Below are 27,562 nucleotides of genomic sequence, written 5' to 3' on the forward strand. Positions count from 1 at the left end.
TTCTGGTTTTCAGCTAATTTTCCTACTTGATCACACTTTTTTAAGATTATGCAAGACTTTTCTGAGTGTTTCTTTTTAAAATTTTTCCGTCATGATTTTCTTTTGTTTTTAAGGAGGAAATTATTATGACAAGAATCACATCATTATGAATCAGCCAATAGATGACAAACATTCACAAAAATGGGATATTGAAATATTGTGAGTAAAACCCACCACACAGATGGACTTTGTGTGGGTTATTAATGCCTAGAGGGGGAAAAAAAAACAAACTACTGAAGTCACACACCACTGGAACCTTAAGCAGCAACTCCTCTCTACTTCCCTTCATACCAAGCACCAACTCCTAAAACAACGGAACTTTGCACAAATCTGGAAGATGGGCGGGTGATCTAATGTCCTTCTGCAGGGAAGCTGCTCCTGTGAAAGTCACTATGACTCTTCATCTGAAATAAAATGAAAGTAAATGCAAAGGACTGGACCTGCAAGAGAGAATACAGGAAAAGGCTCTTTAGAAATGTTGTCTTCACCTTCCTCTCAAAAACTGATGGAAGCTCGGTGAAGAATGAATGCACTAATGAGCTTGGAAGAGGCTGAGTTGGACTTTATGTCCCGAGTGAAACTGTGTAGACTCCAAGCAATCCTGAAGCTCAAATCATGTACCTTACTAAAATGCAATTTATTTTGTTCGTAAAGACAACTTCAAACTGGAATTACCAGCTCAGCATGTGAAATGGGGCAGTAGAGAAAGGCCTGACTTTCACCCTCCTAATATTACTGGTAGGCCTTTGTCTTCATTTCTTTTAACAATACCAAAGTTCCAGATTCAGGAACTGGTTTTGCTGACCCATGGCCTGTTTCCAACCCACGAAATTGTGAGTTATCACTGAAGGTCACCTTTAACACCAAGCCGTATGTGCATGTATCAAAGAATAAACGGTCCTGGGTCAGGCTAGACTTCTACAAGGGCTAGCTGCATTTAGAGCAGTAATGATTTTAACTCTAGCTGTATTTTGTTTTGATGTATATAGATTAATTTAATACAATGTAATTTGGTCTTGAAACCATGTCTTCCTTCAGAAAATAATTCACCCTAGTATGTATTTTCAAAGGTGCTAGCAGCCTGCATTTCAACACTTGCTTAACGTTAAAAGAAGAGCGTAACTGCGTGTCAACATTACTGTGGCTCATCAACAACATGTACATCGTATCCCAAAGGATGAGGACTTGGACTAATGGTCCAGACCTTGGCATGCCGGTGCTTTCCTCAATTTCAGCACTATGCAGCCAGCCTACTAGCCATCACTTGAGACAGGCAGAGCCAAATACCTTATTGGACTGCAGTTGTTGCAGGCTTGAAAAGCACGTTCCTCTCTCAACACTGAGAAATGCAGAAGGAACTCCAAGCATTTGTAGGGCTGTGAACACCTGATGTGGAAGAGAAGTCCCTTAGATCACTGGTCACTTCATTTGATTTCAGCATCACTAAATTAATCTACTTCATTGAAAATGTAATTTTTTTTTCCTTATTTGTATATTCAGCGTATGTATTTCTATAACTATTTAAAAGGTTTAGGTTAGCTAAAGACAGATATTTTAGTTTCCAAAAGCTGTAACTATTCCAGTTGTGCATTCAAACAGGATTCATCCCCAGACAAATAAAAACACATAACCCAAGGTTTGCCACAGAAATAAAATATATGGATGTCTATTTTTGTATGAAATGGAGTTCTGTATAGTACTATTTAAAAAAAACCCAACTATCTACTTGCACTTACTATTTTGCATTCTAAAATTATCATAAATTTGCTGTTTAAGTAACAGATCTTCAAATGTATGTATATATTTTTCCAACTAAAGCACTTCTATAGCTTTTTTAATGTAAGTTAGTATATCGAGTGTTCTACGTGCGACTTGCTTTCCGTATGAAATTTTAAAAGCCTGTGTAAAAAGTTCTAGTCTTTTAAACCGAGAACAACTAAATCGTATTTGGTGTGTCAGTGTTGCATAACAAAGCAGGCTTTTGTACTTAAGAGATCTTGAATGTAAAATGCTAAGCATGTATATTTTAATTGTATAAAATTTTTTTAGAAGGAACATTTTGCTTGTTGGTTTCTTTATAAACAAACTAAACATAACAACAGTTTTGACCACATGTCCTGTAAAATATTTCCTTTCAAATGGACAAAAAAGGGATAAGTATACTGAACATATATATGACTGCGCTGTTATGTTAGTTTGCATATGAAACATCGATGTTCAAGTATTAAAGTAACTGCACTACTCCCATCAAAACCCACTGAAGATACAGATTCCAGTTGCAGGTTTGGGTTACTTTCATACTAAATTGGTGCTGGAGGAGGTAGAGGTTAAATACTATTGTTTGTTTATTCCAGAGGTGACAGTATCTGAGAGGAAAGGGGTTTTCCTGGGCAAAGTCTTACCCCTTTGGGAAACAACATGCGCAGCTTTTACTGAGAAGCTTTTGTTCTCTTGGGGCAAACAAACACAACAAATGATTTTCTTGCTGGTGAATGTTACAAATGAAAAAACAAGTGACTGGTTTTTGCCCTGGAGCCTGCTCCGTGTATACCTTTAGATGTCCTCCACATCAAGGCATATATCCAGAGCGAAGAGGATACCACAGCACTGGTGTTACTGTGAGTGACTTCATTGACAGGCACGGAGCTGTGGCTCATTAGACAACGCGCAGCTTACCTGTTTTTCCTGATGCCCCTTTTCCCAAAGCTGAGGAGAGAGAAGTAACATTTGGCACCAGAAAGTAGCAAAGTGTATCTATTGCAATGCTTTGTTAGACAACAATACACACCGAAGGCTGGATGGATAAAAAAGTATTTAATAAGCCTTTCTCTCAAGAGATTCTGAATGGCCAGAAATACTACTTACAGGAGGAGCTAATTCACAAAAGCATCAAACAACTTCAATTAGACATTCAGTCCATAGGGACAAGGCAAGGTTTTCTTTCTCTTCATCTGAGATAAGGTTAAGCTCTTTAACATAAACAGTGTGGCTACTCCAAATCTGCTTCAGTGCATCCAAGTATGACAAAGGAAACCGCAGTCCATGAGTCTGCTGGGGGGGGGAGGGGGGAATAAAAAAAGAAAAAAAAAATCCTTCAGCTATGTGCAGTGTCCCTTATTACACAATCGTGTCTTAGGCTACAGGTACTGATCAGCAGGCCTCTGCTCCTTTCCCACATCACACTGGTGTTTCTGAGCACATCCTCCAAAAGATGGAGTATTATCCTGCCACCTTCCTTAATAGAAAAATAGCTGAAACCGCTTACATAGCACACCTTATGAGGTAGGGAGGCTTAAGGTGCGTGGTTTCCACACTGAAGAATGAAGTAACTTTAAATCTACACTCTTGCCTAACCCTACACACTATTTTTGGAAGGCCATGTAAGTTTCTGTCTGGCACGTGCAGTCTTTGGATGTAGTTTGACAGAACCACAGAGGACCTTCCTTACCATGGCTGGAGTCTTTAAGGGCAGGAAGGTATAGTCTGGGATTTGCACATATTGGACAGGTGCTCAGCTACTCCTGTACTCTAGGGGACCAATGAGATTTACCTTAAAAGGTAAGTAACTGCCAGACAGAAAGCCTTGCTGTAATTACTGAGACAAGAACAGGCTGTGTTCAGCTTTGCCTCGGTGTATTTGTGCAGACGTATTCGAGTGTTTCAGGTCACAGACCTAAGAGAGAGCATCTCACTATCGTAAGTGGAACAAAAAAGCTCCAAAGCTCACAGCCACTCTTCAGGAGTATTTATGATTCGAACGAAAGCACATTGTACGTGCTGAGTAAGAACGGAGAGGAACCATATGCAGCCTTATTAACGTTATGAAAAGTTCCCTCCTTACGTTTCAGGCAAAGAGTTAACGCTTTACTCCCAATGCTGACCCACCCCACCCTAAAATGAACACCCTGTCTTGCGGTATAGTCCAGTGGATACAGAATCTAACATGGCTTCAATGTGGCATAAACATGGTGCATGAGGCACAGTGATCCCTGCTACTACTGACCGTGTGCGAGCATATCCAGTAGCCTTAATGAAGGATGTGCTAAAGGACACAGAAGAGACATTTTTAGCCACTCCAGTAGCTTTGCTAGCTAGGACATAGGCGTGCACAAGAAATCCTGTTACCATCTAAAACATTTCATGAAGCATAAGATTACATTACTTAGTTCTACTATTAACTGCCTCTGTGTTGCCGCCTCAGCTCATCCGGGTACTTCTTAGGGGATGAGCAGAAATGCTTTGGGTGCTGAGGAACACAGTAGAGCGCAGGCCCCTGTTACCATCTCAATCAAGCTCTTCTAACGCAGCAAAACCCAACGTGGCAATGTAGCGTTTGTTGTGTGTTTGTGGGAACAAACCTGTGATGTGCCTTCCTCGCTATCATCTTCTGTCCCCATCATGTGAGTTTCTCTCCTGTTCTTTAAAGAATGATACACATAAACCATCTCTCTGCGAATTTCATCCTAAGACAGCAGGAAGAAAACAGTTACATATGATCCACATGCTCAAATTCCTCTCACTCAAGTGACAGTGTTAGCTCCTTAATTCTGGAGTTGACTGTTACATCAGCGAAAGCAATTCACCTTCCTAACTAACTGAATGATCCAACAGCCACCTATGATCTAACAGCCATCTACTACAGCAATAAGGGAGTCTCCAAAACATCTTTGAACATTTATTTACAACCTATAATCGTCTGCCTTAATACTGCCTCTACTAGACTCACAGGACTGATACTGTATAGAAAACATGCCATTTAAGGTGCACCTCCTAGAAGGTCTTAATGAAGGAGTGTGCATCAATAAATTTCCATTCTGATACTGATCTGTCTCTTTTAAAAATCACAAGCCTGTTGTCATTCCTTGGTCAAAGCTGTGCAAACCAATTCAGAGGTCTGTGGGCAGGCCTCACACCAAATTTGTGGACACAAGTCTTGCATGTGTGCAGTCATTCAGGGTTTATCTGTATGACATCAGAAGGCGAAGTGGCAAAAAGATTGCAAAAAAAGTTTCCAAAACTTACATAGTCTCACAGCAATATGGACACAAACAAAATGGAGGAGAAAAATAAGGAAGTTATGGTATGTTTTTCTTAGAGGGAAACATTTTACTTGTGCCAAAAAAATTGTACAGGATAGTCCATCCTGTCCCCCCCCTCCCTTTTTTTTTTTAATTAAGGCAACAAAAAGCACTTCTACAATTTCATACCAATAAACCCTCATAGATAAGAAGTAGTCTGAACACAATCCCAGATGCCAGCATCTATTTTGTGGAACAACTTAGTAGTGCCACTGGCACCCGCTTAGGTACAAAGGTAACCCAGAAGTAAAGACTAAATGCAACCACAGTCGGCAGCAGCTGCAACCAAGAGAATTCCCTCTCTTGAGGGAACCTATTTTTTATAACTTATTCATGCTCTTAAATACAAAGAATAAAAAAAAAAACCAGAAGTCCATTATCAAGAGCTATAGAGGCCATTTAGCAGCTGTAATGATCTATCCCATCCAACCTCAGATGAAAGCCAGGCACCTACCATGCAGAATCACAGACTAAATTTAGTTCTGTAGCTCTCCTCCAGAAGGCAGGAATGTGCTCTATTACTGCTTGACAACAACCCCGTGATCTCCCAACAAACCCTAATGGGATGCAGGATCCAACTAAGTATAACTGCATGACCCTTTTAGACCACTACAACAGAGCAACAACTCACATACCTCGCCACTCCCCACCCCGCACTCCCACCCGAAGCAACGAGGGTGGCTTCATTATACTTACAGAATTGTCTTGATCTGGTTCCACTGTAATGATAGCATGATCTCTAAACTGCAGTCTGATTTTGCTATCTATTTTTGGCAATTTCCCACCTAAGAAAAATAAATTCTCCATTAGAAAGGAAGGAAACCAGACAAACAGTGCAAATTAAGCCCTCTGTGCGCTACCCACTCTCGTGGCTAGTTTTTTTTGTTAACCTATGTTTCAACACCCACATTCTCAAACTGGGGGGGCAGGAGGGGAGATTTTCTAATTCTCTCACCTTTACAGTCTACAAATAGTTGTAATAGCAAGGTAGAGCATAAGGACAAATTCTACGAGTTAAACATTCTCGGTACACAGTAGTTTATTAAAGCTGTCAATTTCAGTCTAGGATAACCTTTATTTCACTCTAAGAGAGATGTGTCATCTCTTCTGCTAGACACAGGGAATTAACCAACTGAGGTGTGCAAATGCACACGTAGAGCCTAGCACAACATGAAGCTGATGCTAGACTATAACCTTTGCCTACCATAAAATACCAAAGTTGTAAGAGGCAGAGTCAGCAACAGCTTTACCATCACCTCAGCAAGTTTTGCTAACTTCAAAATCTACCTGGAGTCAAAGGATCAGAGTCACATTCCAAGCAAGGTGGCAACCGGTTCATAATGAAATCCTTCTTCATGTCAGATGATCTCAGTTCTCTGGTGTTTTCCAGACGGTCTGCAAGCCTTCTCAAAAGGCTACTCAGTTTTTTGGTCGAGTCAGCTATATCCACCTGCTAAATATTCACACAGAGTTGCTCTCACATGAATTCAAGCTAAACAGACTAGCCTAAAGAGAAAGAGGTGCAGTAATGCAGTGAAAATCTGGACACTCTTCTTTTATCTTCGCAAAGAGTAACATTTAGTCCCAAAACAACAAACTTTTTGTTTCTTTTACACATTTCCCATGAGCTGTTCACACACCAAAGCTGATGCTCACTTTCCCTCACTCTGGGGCTACCTGCAATGCTAAAGGACTTGCACATGTAGTTGAGAGAGAGACTTGCTCCTTCTGCATGCTCATGAGCTGATCAGCAGCACAACTGGACTACCATAAAGAGGTCACAATTTACAGCTTTGCTAACTTTTAAAGATTCAGAAGCTTGGCCTGACAGGAACTATGCCTGTCTGACAGCTCCAAAGCAAGTAATACAATTATTTCCAGAAGGAAACAAGCCATACAAGGACACTGTGATATGAAAAAAAGACAGTCCAATGAACTAGGCAATGCTTCAGATGGAGCAAACCTCAGAACAGTCAACCTGAAGTCTTCAAAAAAAGTAGTTGTGCTGCTAGACAAGATAGTACCATTGCACTGAGCTTTCAGAGCAGATCAGCAAGACACATGCTTGCCTCAATGCTGAAGTTTCAGCTGGATGCACTGTTGTTCCCTTAGTCCCACCTACTTACCATAAGCAGCTGCCTTGGTATGCTTGTCCGCAGCGCCACATCTTCTTTTGCTGTATCAAACACAAGGCCAGGAATTGCATCCAGTAAGAAATCTCCCCAAGAGCTCAAGGACAGGAAGAAAAAAAAAAAACACTACTGAAATAGTTGCACTGAAATAAAAGAGAAAACTGATGTCAAGGGCTGGAAACGTAGTGCTCCAATTCCAAATCTGCTTTGTGCCTTTGGCCCTTCCATTACTACTCTGTAATCTCATGCAACAGCTCACTCTCATCTCAACTGTATGTGTGTCCTCACCAGCTTCACGTCAGTGGCACTCCTACAGAGGGAAGGAACTGGCTTTAGAAGGGTCCGGTTTGTTCTGATTCAGGTGCTTGCCATTTACCCGTGGATTCAGCTTAAAGCTGACCTCAGTGAATGAAGAAAGTCCTATCGGGGCCATTATTATCCAACCGCATGCACGTACAGCCTCACTGCACACAATGAAGTACGTGGGGTTGTGTTGTTTAACATGCTTTTGAGACGCTTATGTTGAAGGAGGAAATGTGCCCAGGGTTATCAAATCCAACATGGCATCAGTTTTTAGCTTTGCTACAAACTTCATCATGACCCCAGGAACAAAACCCCTACATATATCTACAGGGATTTTAATGATACCTAACAGGCACCTTGTAGGCGTCTTGTTTGTGTTAAATCCCCATTCTTAGCCCACATACTTAAAAAAAAAATTGGCTTTTCATCTCTGTGCTTCTGTTCCCCAATTGTAAGAATAAACTAGAGGAGGGGAGGGAGGACTACTGCCTGCACCTTCTTTGCATAGCTTGAGTCAACCTCATCAGAAACAGGCGTGCTGTTCACAGAAAAGAAGTGCTGTCCTGTCCACATGTGGCCTCTCTCCCTGCCACATCCTCAGAGGCTGGTTTAATGGGCAAACAACCAGGGCAAGTGCCCAGCATCCAAGGTTGCCAGCAGACTCCCACCCAACTAGGGCAGGCAGCAGAGCAGGGCCTGTCCTCCGACATACACTTCACCCTCTGCTCTTGCTCTCCCTCAGCACTAATCTCTAGACACTACTTTAGTTTAAAAAAAAAAAAAGTATGACTTGTTATAGTCTCATTTACATTTTTTTTATTGTCTCCACTCAAGTGTTCCACTGTCTGCTACACACTGGGAGGGAAGGACTCTGGCCGATAAATAGAATTAGACATCTTACACGTCTTACTGCTTCCCTTCTCTTGCCCCCAATCTTCATCTGCCAGCAACTACCTACAGCTGCTCACCGCTTTTCCAAACTGCCCTGCTTATAATGAACTCCCACACACACTTCTCTGCCTGCTGGGATCTGGCCCAGAGGAACCGTCCTCCAGCACACAGTGGAGTCCCTTTTGTCTTGGTGCCTCCAGCAGTGGAGTCCCTTTTGTCTTGGTGCCTTAAAATCCCTGAAAGTGCCACCTCCACCAGCACTTCCTCCCCTCCCAGCTCCTTCTGCACGTGCCACTTCCAGAGCAGTTAAAAGGAGTCCAAACATCCTCCATAATAAGGACAGCTATTTTCAAGTTCTCTTTAATTTTCCAAGGAAATCTTTCCAGACCATACTTCCATCTACAAGCCAAATCAAAATACCAGCCTGTATCAGCACTGCTGCTTATTTTACCTATGCTTGCTGAAAGCAGGTGCAGAGGCAGGCTCCCACGCTTCATTACTAATAACCTTAATGGATGATGATTCCACTTTCTATCCTTAGAACAGCACTCTTCAAGCTTTTCCTTTTTCCTCTCCTCACTCTGACACAAGCGCCCTGGGAACATGCTCCCCATGACAGCACCGCTTCTCAAGTAACTCACTGGACTGGCATTTAGCTTACGCTGTCGGAGAAACTGCACTGACTCCACACAAGCCTCACAGGTCTCCAGCAACCCTGTCATAAAGAACCGAATTCTTGTCTCCCCAGCACTACTTGACCAGTAACTCTGCATGGATCAAGCTGGACAAACCCTGTTCTGTGCATTCAGGATGACTCCTGCACACTGATCTGCAACACACCACTCCAGCCCAGCCTCCATCAACAAGCCAAACGCCCACTTATTCTAGCGTCACTCGTCTGTCTGTTCAGTTCACTAAACCGGGGTGAGAGAAGAGCCAGGTCAATGCAAGGAAGCGGTGGGACAAAAAAGGCAGGGGAAGGGAGGAGGAGCAGGACATCTCTTTGGAGGCCGCTCACTGCCGATCACCCTGAATGTGCCATCAAACCCGCCAAAGCAGCTCAGCACTAATATTGCCTCCTATGTAACAAATGAAGTCAAACACTCTTTGCAACAGCAGTCAATGCTTACAGAAAGTAGCTTTTTTTTTTTTTGCCTTCTGAATAAAAGAACAGAACACGAGTGTAAATTAAAATCAGCTGAGCCCAACTTTTATGAAGACTCACACCTTTGAGCGGCTTCATCTTCACCCTCTCTCCAACTTGGAGGAGTGGCCACATTAAGAGTTACCAGCAGTACTGACATCCTGGGCTTCCAGAATGGCGTAGCTGGTGGTTAGAGATTCATCTTGCAACCATCTAGAATATGCCCAAACTTGTTCTGCCCTGTTTCGTGGCTAACAGAAATCCTTCCCAATTCCTAACTCAGGCCAATGACTCCAAACCCAGCATCTGAGAGGCTGATTAGGCGGCAGCAGCATTTCCCTGTGTGATGACAATGTTTCAGCAGGCACAAGGATCAGATGTGTGTTCAGGGAAATCTGACTTGCATGCACGGGGCAGGAGATGAAAAACACTGATAAGTAGAAAATATTTGGGAAGGAAGAATTTGCAGTCTGTCAGAATAGGTGTGGGTGACTATCAAATGCAGGAGAAAACATGATGAAAGGAGTAACTCATGACTCTATCTGGGTTATGAAATGAACAGTAACTTCAGCCACTGGTGAGAGATTTTTTTAAAAACAGCAGGGAGTTTGCAGTTGTAACATTTTCTTCCACATTACAGTCTACAGCTGGTAAATAATAAAATAATCAATTAAAAAGCAATCAAGCTTGCCGCATGAAAACCTGGTAAACAGGCTACTTCAAACAACAAGGATCTCACTCCTCTCCTTCTCCCAAACCCCAAAACTTCAATTACTGCTACCTGAACACTAGCTTCATATATAACTAGGCACATATATAATGGTGGGGTACCTACATATATTCCATGTCACCACATCTCGGGGGGGAAGGTGATGTGCCCTATCCCTGTATTACTCACAAAAAAACAAACCACACGAGGTCTAAATAGAATGAACACAGAAAAGAGCGAAGCAGAGCTCATTACAAGGTGGTGTTTTTTTTTTAAGAAACAGGACATCACTTCTTTGAAACATCAGTTTCAGGTCTGTACTATTCACACACATCATCTGGCAGAGGAAAGCCATTTTCAGAAAAGCCATACTGAAAAAAAAAGTAAAGAATAATTACTTGTTTTGGTAGGTACTGATGGTCACGTGTGTAGAATAGGAGATCCCAAGAGGAGTGTCAGCTTGGTGAATAGTCCCTCTTGGGAAGTACAGTAAGTCACCTGGCTGCAAGAAAATGAAAGAGAATTGATATATTTAGGGTACCTGGTTAAACCTCATTGTAGTCAAAATAGAGAAAATACTCTCTGAGCAGACAGACTGACGACGTGTATTTTTTAAAATCACAAAATAGAGAGATCCTCCATTGTACACTTTAATAACATAAAATAAAGCACTCTAAGCCCGAAGTCTGATACCTTAAACTTTCCGACTCACTGTCAATATTTACTATACATGTGTCTGAAAACACGAAGCAACATTAACATTATATAACATGCACACTCCAACTCAGCTGCCTAAAGGGAACAAAGAAGCAGCTGAGGTAAACCTGCTGACAATACAGCGGGCTAGCAGAGGAGCAGTGCAATGTGAATTTGGCCAGAATCACGTCAAAAGAAAACGCCAGTGTTCCACAAGAAAAGACAAATATTCTATAAAGATGGTAATCTGTTACAATACTGTTGTCTAAAATTTTCAGTTAAAACACTTAAAAAACAAGTACAACCTTCCTCCTCCCTATCCTTTTTCTCACCTATCTAAATTAAATCTCTACACTGATAAAAATTTAATTAGGAAAGTCAAAATAAGAAAGAAGTGCAAAGCACAAGAAATTGCCTCCAAGAAGGAAAAATCAGTTTACTTACAGCTTCTCCTATAAACATCTATATAGTTGGATAGCACAGTCAAAGAGCAAATTCATAAAGCTTAAATTGATTTGATTTTTTTAAATTAAATTTTTATATTAAAATTTGATTCCATTTTAATTTTACCATTCCTTAAATTGGTCACATCACCTACTTCTAAGAGCCTACCAAACTGTCTAACATAGATATATTTCAAGTGAATACTACTTGATTTTTCACTGAATTTAAAGGTCTCTTTAGATTATGAGACTTAACAGGACTTTGCAAGATCAAGTCTCTTCATCCGTTTATAACAAGCTGTAAAGTATCATAGATCAGCTATGTACGATGTACTTGTTCTGAAGCAAGCCTCCCTCTGCCATTAATAAACTGCCTTCTTTACCAGCGTAGGGACTACACTAACCAACTAAGAGTATTTTGAATTCTCTTCATTTGCTATGTTTCACATCCCCAGCAAGAAAACAAACTGGAGGGAGGGTTGCATAGGGGAAGAAAGGTAAAAGCCCGGAACACCTACCAGAGAGATTATTCCATGCTGTAGCACCCCATGCCTACCACTAAGAAGCCGGGATCATGGTTTTTCAAAGCAGTCTTCGCCGCAAAGTCCAACTCTTATTCATCATATCTGCTGGGTATTCTCATCAACACCACTCACATGAGCCAGCAAGCACAACACTCTTTAATTAAAATAATCAGAATCTTCACAGACTCCAGGTGGCAACACCCAGACTGGGGCAGGACACAGCATTTGACAAGAGACAACGCGGATCTGATCACATCCAACGTGTCATGCTATTCCTAAACTACCTATACCCAAAGGCAGGTCTGACATCGGGAAGAGCAGAGACCTTGCAGAGGGAGGCCCTAAGAGAGGACACAAGGCAGAGAAACTAATGAGGCTTCTGACACAGAGCAGCCCTGTCTGCTGGATAAATAACACGCTTTGAAAGCACAAGCATGTAAAACAGAACGGGACAAGTACCAGATGCCCTGCTGTCGAAGGAGCTGCATTCATTAATCTTCATGAAATGCTCTTTTTATTCCAAATAACAAAAAACAGCCAAACACTTGCTTTTCGGGTTTGGAAAAAGCAAAAACAACTAATACAGCAAGTTAATATGGGGTTTAGCTCATGCTTTTGTTTATCAGCCAAGGATAAATATTTAAATCTAACTCAACAGAACAGTGACAACCTTCGGTAAAGCAGTAAGTCTTAGTGCATAGAAGAATTAGCCCGATTGATTATAGACAGCATGTAAAAGCATAAAAATGTTTTGTAAATGTATATAAACCCAATGGTTTTTCTGTACACAACTCCACAAACATGATCCAGGAGTCAGGGTGCCCAATTTGGAGAATATTGGAGAATTTCCAGAAGTAAATAATGGACTAAGAAACCAGTTAAATACTAGAGCAAAGGATACCTTTGAAAAAGGAGAGGGTAGACAATTATCACCCAAATTTCTCGTGCTCAGTGTTTTGTGTGCCAACCCTCCCCCCAATTTCATAACCACAATCATTCAGAATATCATCTTCAAGAAATGGACCATTTTAAACATGACTACTTTTCTGGCAACCATAGCCCAGACCAGATAAAGCAATTCAATTATAATACCTTTAATATGAATTCATGTGTGGGATTCCCAATCCTATCTTCTAATTCAACATTATATTCCCGAGCTAAATGCACCGTTGGTTTATAGAGTCGCCAATGTTTCTCGCCTTCTAGCTGAAGGATAAACACCTGCAAAAGACCATAAATCCAAATGCATAAGGAAGCCTTGGTGCCCCTCATGCATCCAACTGATCAGAAATTTTAAGTTATCTTCTTACTTGGAAAGTCTGTGGAACCATGCCAGAAATCAGGGATAGAAAGCAAACAGAAGTGACACAGGTTGCTTTCCTGACAAGAAGAAACAGATTTCACCTTCTCTGCTCTCAGCTACTCCACAGCATGGCAAACAGGATTCCTCTCACATTAATTTTTAGATGTCTACAATGCAGAAATTTACATTTGAACTATTTCTTTAGGCTCTACTTAGAGGCAACAGAGACAAGAGTCATGGAGTGTGAGTTGTTTTATCCTAAGGTAGGCATTTGGAAATCCCTGTTTCTCTTCAGTCACTTACATAGGTGCTAGACAACTAACTCGAAAGTAATGTCTGCCACGCAGATATTCAAACTGTCAGGTGAGAAAGGTCTTATCACCATTCACTAAAAAAGAGAGCATTAGAAACATCAAGGGGATGCTGTGAGCTGGGACTTGACGATATACGCCAGAACATGCCGGTTGTGGGGCTGCTGAACAACAAGCATAAGGAAAATGAAACTCCAGATGTATTTAATGGAAATGAAAAAAATAAAAAGCAAAAAATACATGTAAGGGTTTTTTTAATTTGAAGTGGGATAGCCCAACTCTTTTTTTAATGCAGTGTCTACTGGAATGTTTCTTTTAGAAGCTAATTTAAAATGCATTTGGACACATCATACCAGTAACTTCTTAAAAACAGTAGCAGCAGCAAGCGGGAACCAGCACAACCAGTCTGCTCCCACTGTCCAGTTGAAGAAAGAGCAAGTACTTAGTAAAGGAAAAAGGACTTCTAGATTCTTGGGGGTCTGAATGAAGTGAAAATGAAAAAAAGGTGCTAGAAAGCTTCTGCAGCTGGGAAAACAAACTCTCTTTTCATCTAACGAAAATACCAGGTCTGGAAAGCAGAGTTTACATGATATTACCATTAGATATTACTATTAGTACCTTTTCAGTAAAATTATACAGGAAAAACGACTATAAAGAAACACTTGCAACCAATTACCATAAGTTTTCAGTGGAAAAAACATTTGTCTATAATAAGTTATTTTATGAGAGAGAAGGGGAAAAAGCGCACGTACAGGTATCCACTGCCACTAGCAAAAGCCCATGCAGAGTTTCACAGACAAGGTTGTGCTGTCCTACCTCAACATCATCGTAGTGAGGGGGAAGGCCCTGCGACCCCTGGGGAGTAATGTAAACATTCGACCCAACCAGAGACCCAAAGTAGCACTCCAGCTTCTCCTGAATCTTCCACAGCTCCTCCTTTAGAAAGAAATGATGCTGTTACTACTGAAGAGCTCAGCCAAGCCAGGCTGCTGCCCAGCCCCCAGCCCCCCATCGCTTGGGAGGTTTTTCTAGTGAATGATCACATCCCCACAGGGAGACAGAGGCTGGGAAGGCAGATGCTCTCTATGAGTGCTCCTGCTGAAAGCAAGCACTGCAGATGCAAAGGAGATGTGCCGTGAAGGTAATCGGTAAGCCAAGAAGTCTGGTGCCCCAACATAGCATTGATGTTTGTTCTCCTCCCTGTGCCATTTTTAGGTTGCAAACCTACAAACAAGGCTAGACAGAGGAAAATAAACCACCCGTCATCCCACAAACAACAAAACATCTTAAGACAATAAACACATGCAGGACTTGCATTATATAGGCAAGCATCAAAGAGAGCATGCAAAGATTAGAGACCTTTTTCCAGTGACTCCAACTGTTTGGGCATATTCATCCACATCTAACATGTGACAATGCACCGAAGGGATGACTCTCATATCAGAAGATGCCAACTACCAGAGCTGCGCAAAAGTGCGACTTCAACCAGAAGTATGTAGGTTCAAGCTCTAGATTTCGGCATAAGCCACTCAACGTTTCAACTTCACCTGCAGATGCCCCTGTCGCCGGCCATTACAGCTACACTGAGATCAGCCAGCTACACTATACTTGGGACTTGGCTGTGTATTTGGGTCCTTACGGACCACTTCACAATTAAATTGTTGACACCATGGGACAAAAAAGGACTACCTAAATCCAAGTACCTTTAAGCATCTGAGTCCTTTACACACGTACCTGTGCGGACACCACTGCCTCATTCTCAATACATGATGATTGCAAAAGCATCAAAACGAACAAGAGGGAGGGCACTCAGCTGAAATGCAATGCACCACTTCTGTGGTGCAATTCAAAGCCAATCCATTGACAAGAACAGTGGAGTATCCTGGAAATATTTTACCTGGTTTCACACCTTGCCCTCCATTAAAGGGAAGCGGTACAAAAGCCCCTATTTGCACAAGGGAACAGTGGGGAAGAAGGAATAATTTAAGCAGACACAGATGCGCAATCATCAATTTTGTGCATTTAGTTTTTTCTAAACTTTTATGTGACAAAGCAAATTTTTTAAAAGGAATTCTTAATATTATAGCATGAATCTATAGCATTATAGCATGAAGATTTTGTTCTTATGCAAAGCACTGAAACACGATAGGCAGTGCAAAAATATAAACCATCTTCTAATTAATACAGTTCATGTATAGATTTCAGCAGGTCATCGATGTCAGCTACTTCCCCTGGATTTACTGCGGACAGGGATGAAGCTATATCTAGTATGTCTCAAGCAAAGTGTACCACATTATAAAACATGCATTAATTATATACAATGAAACGATCCAACCTTAAATCTCTGAGGCTGATGAAACTGTATTGTTGCCTTTTTCTGGTCAAAATCCTTCTTCAGCTGCATGTAATTCACTTTGCCTTCTTTATTTAAAACTTTCTTTTTTCCATTCACACATCTGCAGATATTTATATCTCGCCCATAGTATAGACCCTGGCTGCACAGTTCCTTCAGATCTGACAACTGGAACAGGGACTGGTAGTAAGCAGCCAGCAGGGGATCATTTCTCTGAATGAGCAGGGGCTTTTGCTCCCAATACTCCCTGAAAAACATCTCTTGTTTGATGGGAGAGATCAAGCTTCCGAAGAGGCTGTCTGGGCTCTCAAAACTCATGACTGACAGAGAACAAGCTGCTTCCACCTTTGCTCGTTTACATTGTGCCTGCATCTCTTTTTCCATTTCAGCATGCTTCCCTCCTTTCTTGGGCATGTTCCTGTTCAAGAGGAGAGAGAACCAAAACAGTCAACCGGTAACACAAGCTCAAAAGCTCATGGGCCCAGAGCAGCTCCACTTGCCTTCTCCAGTGGGGTACACTGGGAACAGCTCTGCTTCCAGATGCTCACTATTTGCTCCAAGCAGCAGAAAAAGGAAAGCCCACAGCAGCCCGCTAACCCTCTATCAAACCTCAGCAGACTCCAAAGGGCTCTACTGGGAGCCATTGCTCACAGAAGCTCAAATCCCACAGCCAAGTTTATACTAAAAAACACACGATGAAACCCAATGGCCACACAACAGATCTTTACAAATGCAGGAATCCACCCACACAAAGAATCTGTGGTAGACTGGTCTTCTGTAGCAAGGCCTGCAAATTATTAAAAAAATTAACTCAGCTTTAAGAGGTTTAATGGCAACATGCAAAGGGGGTGGAGAGAAGGGACAGGATCAGAAACTTGTACCCTATTACACTTCCTTAAAATGCATTAACATTGGGGGAGAAAAGCACAATGAAGGCTTCCCAATGATCTTGCAGTCAGAGCACAATGGAGGAGGATGTATGGCATTTCAAGTGCAGAATCCATCCAGTTAAACGCAGGGGTGGTGTTCCCTTTCAAGCTGGCTTACACATCATAAACCCAGTGTCTACACAGCAGTACAGTTACCAAGCTTTCGCAGGACCTACAGAGAAGGCAGCTACCGCAGTGAGGGGACACTGACACCAGTCCAACAGCATGCACTAAGGGCTACGCAAGAATACAGTGAACAGAAAACACACAGAAATGGAGTACAGAAACAGGGAGGCCAAGTGAAAGAGTAGATCGCTGTGAGGGAAAAAGGAGTATGTGACCAGGTTCAGCGGGTGAGGATGATTCAATTGGCAGGAGGGTTACAGCAGCTTCCAAAGAAACAGAAAAACCCAGAGCAGACTCCCCTGTAGGTGGAGCGGGTTTTAGGAACATGAAGTGAGGGCATCTGCTTGAGGTCTCGGGCCCTGGGAACAATTTTATGCTAAATTTTGTGGCAGTGCCAGGCATCACAGTGACAGTGGCCCACATCTCTGTCAGGGTCTCCATACTGTATCTTGAATGGCCAGGTTTAGCAAAACTAAGTTTACAGAAGAGCGGAAACATTGTCAGGCGTTTCTGTTGATGCAATCTAAATTATTAGGTTCTGCTTCCATCTCTGCAGAGCTCTTAAGCTTTGTGGTTTACGTAGAATAAAAAGAATTCTTTCATCAAAGTGCAGACATTTAATTTTAAAGTTGGAAGTAATTTACTTTGTTTTTCCAGGTAGATAATATGTTCGTATATCATTATGTAAAAATACAAAAGTTAATTCACAGAGGGCTTATCTGCCAAGTTCTCAGGAAAATTAAGGCAAAAATCAAGTAACGGTAGGTGTAACACCATAGTATGTACGGACATACTTGCATTAACTTTAAGACTGGACCAGCATTTCATCCCCCCAAGTAGCCCAGAGCACCAGGCAGCAGTAAAAGCCTGCCTGAGAAGCCGAGTTAAGTATCCTGACAACAAGCCAGCACCAAGCCCTGTAGCACCGCAGCTTGCCTGCTAGGTCTGGGCTGGCCAACTCAATCTGACTCTGGGCATGTTTGAGCAAGTTTGCGAAGCCAACGCATGAGGAGTTATAGCGTGCTGATGCTTTCATTTTTAAGTAAAAATGACAGCTTTATTCCCAACAGTAAATGCTCTCATTTATTAAGATGCTTTTAGTTACAGAGATCCCTTATCATGAAACTTAAAACTTCAGTTGTGGTATTTGCACGCAGTACTAAGTTCTCCCGTGCAGCAGTAGGCAGGACACCCTCGCTGCTCCACTAACTCCCGGGCAGAGTGTTTCATCAGTAGTTCCTGTAACAGCCTGTACCTCAACAGTAACTACAGTCACCTTAGTCCTGCAGGAGGGAACCCATCTCACCTCCTTCCTGAAAGAATGGACATTCCCGGCTGCAGCAAGCTACAGTTCTCTACAAGGCAAGGGAAGGCTTAAAAAAGACTGAAAATTAGTCCCCAATTGCTGTCAACATCCAAGATCTACAACTGACATCCCCAAATGCCAGCAACACAAATGCAATCAAGCCTGAATTGCCAATTTTGAATCCCAGACCTAAATCCATCATATCAACCTCTCAGCTCCCTCGCATTGTATTTAACAAAGTTAAATTCAGATATGTACTATTCACAGAATGTGGCTTCATTTCATGTTCTGTAGTGTTTTGTTAGTTATTACAACTGTAGAACCACAGAATGGTTTGGGTTGGAAGTGACCTTTAAAGATCATCTAGTTCCAACCCCCTGCCATGGGCAGGGACATCTTCAACTACATCAGGTTGCTCAAAGCCCCAGCCAACCTGGCCTTAAACACTTCCAATGACGGGACATCCATGACTTCTCAAGGCAACCTCTTCAAGTGTCTCACCACCCTCATCAGAAAAAACACCTTCCTTGTATTTAATCTGTATCTACCCTCTTTCAGTTTAAAACTGTTGCCCCTCATCCTGTCACTATAGGCCCTGGTAAAAAGTCTCTCTCTGTCTTTCTTATAAGCCCCCTTTAAGTACTGAAAGGCTGCAATAAGGTCTCCCCGAAGCCGTCTCTTCTCCAGACTGAATAACCCCAACTCTCTCAGCCTTTCTCCATAGGACAGGCGTTCCAGCCCTCTGATCATTTTTGTAGCCTCCTCTGGACCCGCTCCAACAGGTCCATGCCTTTCCTGTGCTGAGGGCCCCAGAGCTGGACACAGTACTCCAGGTGGGGTCTCACCATAGCACAGCAGAGGGGCAGAATCCCCTCCCTCGACCTGCTGGCCACGCTTCTTTTGATGCGGCCCAGGATACGGTTGGCTTTCTGGGCAGCAAGCGCACATTGCTGGCTCATGTTCAATTTTTCATCCACCAGTACCCCCAAGTCCTTCTCCACAGGGCTAAAGAAAAAAACACAGCAAGAGAATGGACCCGTTCCTGCTTCAGACAGAACGTTATTTCACATCAGTATTTTTCAGTTCGCGCACCAGATGTACCTGTTTATGAGTTCAGGCCTCTAAACTGGCCAGCAGCTGCAGGGAGACTCAGCTCCCTCCGAAGCAACGGGGAAGAAAGATGGCCACAGCGACTCTGAGGCCACACAGCCCCCACTGCTCCCCCTCACCGCACTGCTACACCGGGCTACTACTAAACTTTTTCCAGAAGGCGAAAACGCAGAAAATCGTGCTCCTGTGCCCGCAGCAGGTAGCAGCCAGAGCTCCTCACCCCCTGCCAGCCCCACGGGCGCGGCCGCGCTGCCACGAGGGGCGCCCAGCGAGCGACACTAGCCGCGCTCCGCGGCTGCCGGGGCCTCGATTTAACGAGCCCTGAGGCAAGGGGACGGCGCCTAAGCCGCTCTAGCTCCGTCGGAGCCCCGGAGGGCCACCCACGAGACCGCCGGGCCTGCCGCTGCCATAACGCGCCTCGCACCCACGGACGCCTTTCCCTGCACCCCAGAGGGGCGGCGAGCCCGGCGGGGCGGTGGATGGCCCGTTCCTCCCGCCACCATCAACCCCCTCTCCCCCGCTAACGGCTCCTCTTCCCCCACGCACCCGGGGGCTCGCCTCCCCGCGCACGCACTCACCCGGGCGCGTGGGCCGCAACGGGTGGGGCGGGGCCGAGGGAGGCGATCGGCGGCCGGGAGGAAATGGCGGCGGGGCGCGGCGCGGCGCGGGCGCCCCCGGGGGGCCGGGCCGGGCCGGGCCGGGCCGGGTCAGGCGGGCGGCCCGCTGGAGGTCTGGGGTGGAAGCGGGAGGCTGTCGCTGGCGCGCTGGGTGTCACGGGAGGCGGTGTTTCCGGGCGCCGGTAGGAGCCGCCACGTTCACCTGGCCGCGTCGCGATGGGCGGAGGAGCTGAGGCTTGTCTGAGGGAGGCGGGGGTGAGGATCTCCTCGAACGGCTCGGGCCTGTTTCCCAGCGGCCGAGGGTGCTGGAGAGCAGACACTAAGCCGACCGGGAGCAGCGAGGGGCGCCAGGAGGAGCCCCCAGGCAAGGGGAGGCAAAGGGAGAAGCGTCGTGCCCTGGGCCGGGGCGCCCTCCCTCTCGCCCGGCCCGGCCTGGGCCCTGCGGGCTCCGCAGGCCTCAGCTGTAGGAGTGCTCCTGCCTCCGGCCCACGGCTGGCGGCGGCTGCTGCTGGCCCTGCTGGTGGGGAAGCACGCTTTGCAACGGTGAACGTTTTGCCAAGGCTTGCTGAGGATGAGGAAGGAGACATCTAAAAAGATGCCGAGCAGGAATAACGTTCACTGCTATCAGCCAGTAACGGTGGCCGGTGTTTCACCACCATCTGACCTCGCTTAGTGGTTTTACTCCCAGACTAGAAAGTTTTCAAGCAATTGCCGCTTGGAAGCATAATCCGTGCAAGCAATGTTTTTTCTTCATCTACCCAAGTTATTTAGCGTGTATGTGTGAGAGAGAAAAATACCCCTTTTTTTGAAATCAATAGGAAATAAATTAGGAGATACAACATAAAACCTTGTGGTTATTTGTATAAAATTTTACTTCATACGCACAAAAGTGCCTGCCTTTATTTTTTCCCAGACCAAAATCTTGTCCCAGAGCCGCTCTGAGGCTCCTCAAAGAAATCTGTAGAATCCTCACTGAGCACATAAAAACTTACAGAAATATTTTTAGTTACCTTTATTAAAGATGCCTATTAATGGTTTAATTTACATTGGCTGAAAGCCATCATAAAAATTGTTAGGTAGGTTTTGCTAAAGTTTTGTTCTTGTGTACTGATAGCTTGAAGCATACAAAGCAGAACTGCCAGCAAAAGGTGAATTTTGGAAACCTCAGCTGCCTCACAGTGCGTGGCTGATGTAAGTAGAAAGTTACGCGGGGCGTAAGTTCGTTACTAGAAGGACCTTTCAATGACAGATAAGAGAGGGGACTGTGTTCTATCACCAACTCGTGGAGGGAAATAATAGAGCCTTTTACATCTAAAATACCAGTTCAGATCCCGGCCTTCATAGAAAATGGTTTGGCAGTCCTGTTCCTCCTTGCGGTGTGGCTGCCGTTCACACAATGATAACTCCTGCTTCCCTGGCACTAACTGGATCTTTTGGAACAAATGTTATGTGATTCCAGTGGGTTCTGCGTTCATGAATGCATCCAGCAAACTCCTACGTGCTGAATAGAGAAAGTGGCAAAATATAATACACAGGAAAAGGGGCTGGAGGAGAGAAGGCAGCAAGTACTGCTCATCCCGTTCAGTTGTTGTTCCATTACCACCTGGACCACTTCAATCACCAGCTGACCAAGACATCGTGGCCGCTTGATCATGAAATGCAGATTAATCAGCATGTGGCTGGGTTACCAGGAGAGAGATCTTGCCAGGGGTGAACCTAAGGTTATCCTAATTGTACAAATGTGTACAAATGAGTAAAATTTAACTTTATAAAGTATTTTTCTTTCATTGGGCTGAGACTTTCAAAGAAAAAGAAGACATTCTCTGCTTTCTAATTCTGACTCATTCTTTGTTCATCGCGATGTCACTCAGCATTCAGGACACTTTGCAAGATTTATTAAATTGTGAATATTTTAGCGTAAACACTCACCAATAGCTGGGATATTCAAAGGCATACATTTTTGTAGCTCTCTGAAAAACAGGTCACTGGCATGAAATTCTCCTTACTTCTTTCATGAGAATTATAAAGCTTTGAAGAATGAAGTAGTTCTCCAGACTTAAAAGTTTGCGTCACCTACATTAACAATTACAGGATGTTTTCTTAATACAGATGGGTGTAGCAGAAGATGCTAAAAATAGGGACGCCACATCCTGCACCTCAGCTGGTCACAGAAACCATTATAAGCTCTTATTTCTGTTCCAAAAATCCACAAAGTACTCTCGGCATAACTGCTTGAATACCACTAGGATGAATACTCAAACAAGTATGTATTTACATAATGGCTGTGATGTTTTAACTTTTAGTAAATGCTGTGGATGTAAAACTCATACATTTGACTGGCTGCAAAACCAGGCACAAATAACAGGAATGGGAAATACTTGTGAATACTTCTTTTAAAGACTTCCACGCTGGTCTGTCTAGACAAATTGACTAAAAGTTATTACCATCCCCTTCTGGAAGATAACACAAGCTTCAGAAGAGGGTCTTGTGAGTTTTAGTCAGCCCTCGAATGCCCTCTAAACAAGAATGTATTTAAATACTGTTTGTTATTTTTTACGATTTATACAAGCAATAGTTTTTGAAGTATAATTGATCCTGATATCATCCCTGTCACTGCATTGAGAAGACAGAAATTATAAGCTTGGCTGTTAATTTTCATCATCATAACGTGCAGTCTTCTTCATTATCGTAGTAAAACTTGCTATGTAGTATTCTGTAGGGAGAACGCTTTGCCAATGGTTACATTCACAGTTGCAAAGTAACTAACAGTTTCTTCCATCAAAGCAAGCTGTGCAGCTTTCGGGCACACGTATGGGATGTGCCCAGAAGGTGAGCGCAGGCAGGAATCTCTTTTCCTCCACACCTCCATGTGTGGGCCTGTTTGCTGGAGAGCCTACACGGGGCTTGGGTAATGCTGCGCTGCGGGGCTTTTGCTGCTGCAGATCCTGTAGGAAATTTAGAAGAGGGGACTGGTTTGGGTCAGGAAGCACATGGGTATTTTTTCTGTTGGAGGCTGAGGATTCGCTGCTGGCTACAGGACAAATGCCTCTCCCTGTCAGGCAGATAGATAAAAAAATTTAGGTGAAAACAGTGGTGTTATGTTAGTTCATGTAAAAGTTTAGGACACACACATCTGGAGCAATTAGATGGGATCTTCTCAGGCAATCTGGAACATCTGTGCAGGATGCCTCTGTAATGGCAGTGCAGTAACGAGGATGTCATGGGGGTTTTTTTATATATCTATATTAGACATTTGCTCAGCTTGAGGTCTAGTGTGCTGTTGCTGTTGCCAAAGCCTGCGTGTCCTTTGGCTTTACGTTCCCAGCATTGTCATTCCTGGTACGGTTCTGCTTTCCATGACAGGATTTCCTGGAAGAGTATCAAAGCCGTCTTAGCTCTGATCATTTGTTTGGCAGCGAACTGGCTGCCAAAGTACCCACTCGCTCCATCAGATTTCAGTCACCCGGCGTGCAGTGTGTCACCAGCTTCTCCAGCTCTGTAATTGGGAGCCTGACAAATGCAGCTTTTTGAAAGAGTAGAAGACATCACCGTGCTATGAGCAAACAATATTGGAGCAAGAAAATCAAATAAACCAGAGGGCAGTTCAGGCTTCTACATTTATTCTGATTTCCCAATCTTGACCAAGCAGTGACTGAGCATTTACCTTGTGAGATTTTTTGCCACCACAAATTATCATTTTGAACTGACTTTGTAAATATAAATTCACTTTATTAAATGACAGACCAACCCAAGACATTTACGTGGAAAATGCTCCTTATTTGGGAAAGTTGCAAAAAGAATCTCGATTCTTTTCTGGAGCTATGAAAACCTTTTGTGTGTGTCCCTGAACATCCTTAATTCAACCTCCTTAGCCTGAACCTAAGGATATTTCCATGCAGTATTCATCTGGGACCGTCAGGATTCCTGTATACGGCTCTGTTTTGGCCCAGCTGCTTCCTTTTATTTCCCGTGTGTCTCGGTGTGGTATCTGGAACTGTGCTGGGGATCAGTGCTGCAAGCGGGCATATGTAGCTTCTCCTCACTGTAACATTCAATCTCAAAAGCCAAAGGGAGAGGGAGGGGAGCAAAACCCCAAGCTCATGTATGCAACATAAAGCAGAAGAACCAGATTCTGCTGAAGACATGGTTGGTTTGTTTTCTTGACAAAGTTTTCTAAAATCTCTGCCTCAAAGCCTACGGTTTCTGAAAGGAACAGTTATGCAGAAAGCAGGTGATTACAGCAGGTCTACACGAGGCACAGGTGTGTGGGTGTCACATGAGGGGCACAGCTTGTGCAGGTGACGCTAGTGATGCACCTGGGAGGTGGCTGTAAGACACTGAGTGCATCGGGTCTGGGACATTGTTCCTGTGCTGCCCCAGGGACTAGTGATCAAGATTTCTCCAAAATAGAGGCCCTTCCCCGTGGTCCTGTGGAAAGTCAGGGACAGCTGAAAGGGTGACAGTTTTCCTTGAGGTGTGGATGATGCAGAATGTACAAAGCCCCATCAGCTTTGCTTCCTGCTTTCTGCTGGTCCCTACTCTACTGCTAAGCCCCTAGTTACCATCTGAGGACAAAGGCTTCTGAGGTGCATACAGGTTGCCTAGCAAAATTGAAACGCAGCAAGTGAAGTAAGGATAGGAGCTATTTGAAGACGATTGGTGCCGATTGCTTACTAAAACGGGCCACAAGTGGAGAAGAAACAGAAAGGCTGATTAAAGAGGAATGGTTAGAGTGTAGATAGAGATGGGATAATACTTCAGGTGGGAGCTGCTGTCTGTTTTGGTGTGTGACAAAGGCCTCCCTTGGTGAGCACACTGCTTCTACGCTACTGCAGTAGTAGCATGTGTATTAGATTGCCCCAGTGAAGCATTGCACAGTCCAACTGAAAAAGAAACCAGACTCATGAGAGTTTTTCATTAACAGTTTTGCTGCTAACCAAACCAGCCTTGGTATGACGCAGAAGTCAGTTTCAGAAACTTTTAATCTTTTCCTCTACTGCTGTTGCATTATTTTTAAAGCACGATGCTACCCTCATACACAAAATAATGTCTAGCTTATAATGATTTTTGTTCATATGTACAAACCCCAGTAAAACAAGTTGAACACAATATACACACTGGGAAATATAATTCTGGAATATGTGTCAATAACATGATTGTTCTGTAAAATAATCCTGCCCACATTTCCCTTCAGAGATCTCTTCCGCTTTATGCGAGTTGTGTCCACATCGGAGACGCTGGCTGCATGTGCCCGAGTCTCATTCTCTTCACAGCGGTCTGAGAAAGCAGGCAGGTCCATGTGCACATCCGCGTCATGAAAGCAGCCATCAAAAGCCATTGCTTGCACTGCATCAATACTATACATTCCTGAAGCCTGGCAACAAAGAACAGTTATTCTGCGGCTAGCAGGAGCCATTTTAGTAAATTATAAATAAACAAAACAGAAAATAAAGAGAGCTTTCTCTTCAGTGCTGTTCCCTCTGTGGAGAGCACATGGAGAACAGGGCTACCTCACAGGATTGCTATCTGTGGGGCCTGCCCCCTTGGGCAGGACGTGAGCGAGGAAGGGGACACATGCGATAAAACACACTTGTCTGACTGATTATTGCCAGCTTCTGGCTGGCAGTATGTGCCCCAGCTTCTGAAATAGAAAAATAAAACTCTGCCTCTCCTCTAGGTCTGCGTTGCTGGAGTTGTAGGAAGTGACTTCAAACATTTCCATGAGTAGTTTTTTGATGGGATTGTATTAAATCACATGAGCAACATACGCACCCTTTATGTGTTTTTCCCCTTGTGATATTCCAACAAATGAGTTTACATGGGGGGGGATATTCTTGAAGCAAAGGTTTTAAGTGAGTACTTCACAGAAAGCAAATGTTGTGAATGTTTCTGCTTCAGGCACACTTTTCTAAAAATGACCTTGTCATTCATCTGGTCTTGGGACAAAAAGGCATCATTAAACCCATCTTCCTAATTGAAAATGGCGAAGCAGGAGAAGGAGAAATAGAATCTGCTTCACAGGAAACAGGAGGGAGTATTACATGAGTGCATTCTGGGGCATATTTCAGAGAGGGGAAAAATACCTTGGTATAATAGGTATTTGAGAACAGAAGGAAGGTTACCTTCCTCTGGGGGGAGGCAGGGAATCAGGAGATATATTCCCTAACCTCTGCCACAAGAAAAGAAAGGGAGAGAAAGCACAGACCTTCTCAAGATCTCAAAGAGGATGATACATTTCCTCCCTTCAGCCAAGTAAAGAGAAGTGAGATACAGAGTGGAGTCACAGAGATGGTTATTGTACTGTTATCACAGTGGTGTATCAGGATTACTCTGTGGCTTCTGTGATGCTTTCTGAAGGCAACAAAACACAGAGGATTGTACCTTGCCCCTTTTTTTGAGTTGCTTTCTCTCTTCAATTGTGGTGAGATAGTTCACTGCTGCATATTCGATGACAGACAGGAAGACAAAAAGGAAGCTGATCCATAAATACACATCCACAGCCTTTATGTAAGACACTTGAGGCATTGAGGCACTTACTCCTGTCATGATGGTTGACATCGTCAGCACTGTAGTTATACCTGCCAATGAAAAAGGGGAGGGTATCATAATACTGGCCAGCTGGTTCTGTTTAGCTCATCACTATTGCTTGGACAGCACAGCTTTGTGAGGGCATATGATTGACACTGTCTTTAACTTCATTGCACAGGCTCTGAAAAGCGCGGAGTGAACCATGAAGGACCTATCACATACCATACTGAAACCAGTAAATCATCTCTCTGCTCAGTGCGTGCAGTTAGAGCTGCTGCACACCAGGTTCAAACAGCGGGGACACAACACTGGTGATTCAGCAGCATAAGGAACACGTTTCTATGACAGCTTTAGGCAGTGCTATAGAGAAGTGAAAGCAGGTTTGTGGTCTTCCCTCACTTCCAAGAGCCAGGGTCTCCACTACATGCTTTCTTGTCCCAGAGAATCACTAAAGAATCACCAATTTCCCTCCTAACTCCTTCTCAAATTGTATTTCTTGAAAACGTGTATCAGCTTGTATGTCTCTGTCATAACTCCATGACTCTCTAAAAACACTCTAGCATAAAAACACTATATCCATAGAAACTAAGAAATATTTTTTGTTTACTTCAGTGTGTCCAGAATTTCACCCTCATCTTTTCAATCTCTCCTCTTATGTGCAGGTATTAATCTCATTTTGTTTTGCTCTAGCTCAGAAAAAAAAAACCCATCAACCCCCAACCCAGGCCTTGCTTTTAAAGAAATGAATGTAAGACTGGAAGTGAAGACACCTCAATAACACCTGTGAGACAGCACTGGCTGACAGCATGGCTTTTCAGCTGGGGCTCAGTATAGACTTTCTCCAGTTTTATGCTAGTTCAAGTCCACTGGAACATACAAGAGTTTTCCCTCTCCCTCTCTGCAAGTTCCTTAGGTTGAAGGATGAAGTTTGAAATACACCATATAAGAGGAAATCAATTTATTTAAAATATGTACACTCTAGGCTAGGGAGGTAAGCTTTTTAAACTTTGTTGTTAACAT

The 27,562-nt window shown here is 43.6% G+C and overlaps 3 protein-coding genes across 5 annotated transcripts in view; 1 reads left to right on the forward strand and 2 right to left on the reverse strand.

Moving 5' to 3' along the window:
- Positions 1–3,096, forward strand: part of CRYBG3 (crystallin beta-gamma domain containing 3) — a 95,621-nt gene extending 92,525 nt beyond the window's left edge. The window contains exon 23 of the mRNA XM_075169571.1: positions 114–3,096. Coding sequence (XP_075025672.1) covers positions 114–202 — 89 coding nt within the window. The 3' untranslated portion in view covers positions 203–3,096. The remainder of the gene's footprint in view (positions 1–113) is intronic.
- RIOX2 (ribosomal oxygenase 2) lies at positions 2,929–20,076 on the reverse strand. 3 transcript variants are annotated; one of them, XM_075169584.1, is made up of 10 exons: positions 19,976–20,076; positions 15,909–16,344; positions 14,390–14,509; positions 13,052–13,180; positions 10,695–10,798; positions 7,244–7,346; positions 6,405–6,570; positions 5,814–5,902; positions 4,398–4,502; positions 2,929–3,090 (listed from the first exon to the last, which is right to left on the reverse strand). In XM_075169584.1, exons 2-10 carry the CDS (start codon positions 16,338–16,340, stop codon positions 2,929–2,931), a joined length of 1,410 nt encoding a protein of 469 aa, XP_075025685.1. In that variant the 5' UTR covers positions 16,341–16,344; positions 19,976–20,076. The 3 variants fall into 3 exon arrangements, with proteins under 3 accessions (XP_075025685.1, XP_075025693.1, XP_075025701.1); XM_075169592.1 differs by having other exon boundaries at positions 2,929–3,087; positions 19,976–20,030; XM_075169600.1 differs by lacking the exon at positions 19,976–20,076 and adding an exon at positions 18,087–19,913.
- Positions 20,077–24,976: 4,900 nt separating this feature from the next.
- GABRR3 (gamma-aminobutyric acid type A receptor subunit rho3) overlaps positions 24,977–27,562 on the reverse strand; it is a 36,739-nt gene continuing 34,153 nt past the window's right edge. Inside the window, exons 8-9 of the mRNA XM_075172523.1 lie at positions 26,396–26,592; positions 24,977–25,388 (exon numbers count right to left, since the gene is read on the reverse strand). Coding sequence (XP_075028624.1) covers positions 25,086–25,388; positions 26,396–26,592 — 500 coding nt within the window. The 3' untranslated portion in view covers positions 24,977–25,085. The remainder of the gene's footprint in view (positions 25,389–26,395; positions 26,593–27,562) is intronic.

This window comes from Calonectris borealis, chromosome 1, assembly GCF_964195595.1.
Source record: "Calonectris borealis chromosome 1, bCalBor7.hap1.2, whole genome shotgun sequence".
NCBI classification, from domain to species: domain Eukaryota; kingdom Metazoa; phylum Chordata; class Aves; order Procellariiformes; family Procellariidae; genus Calonectris; species Calonectris borealis.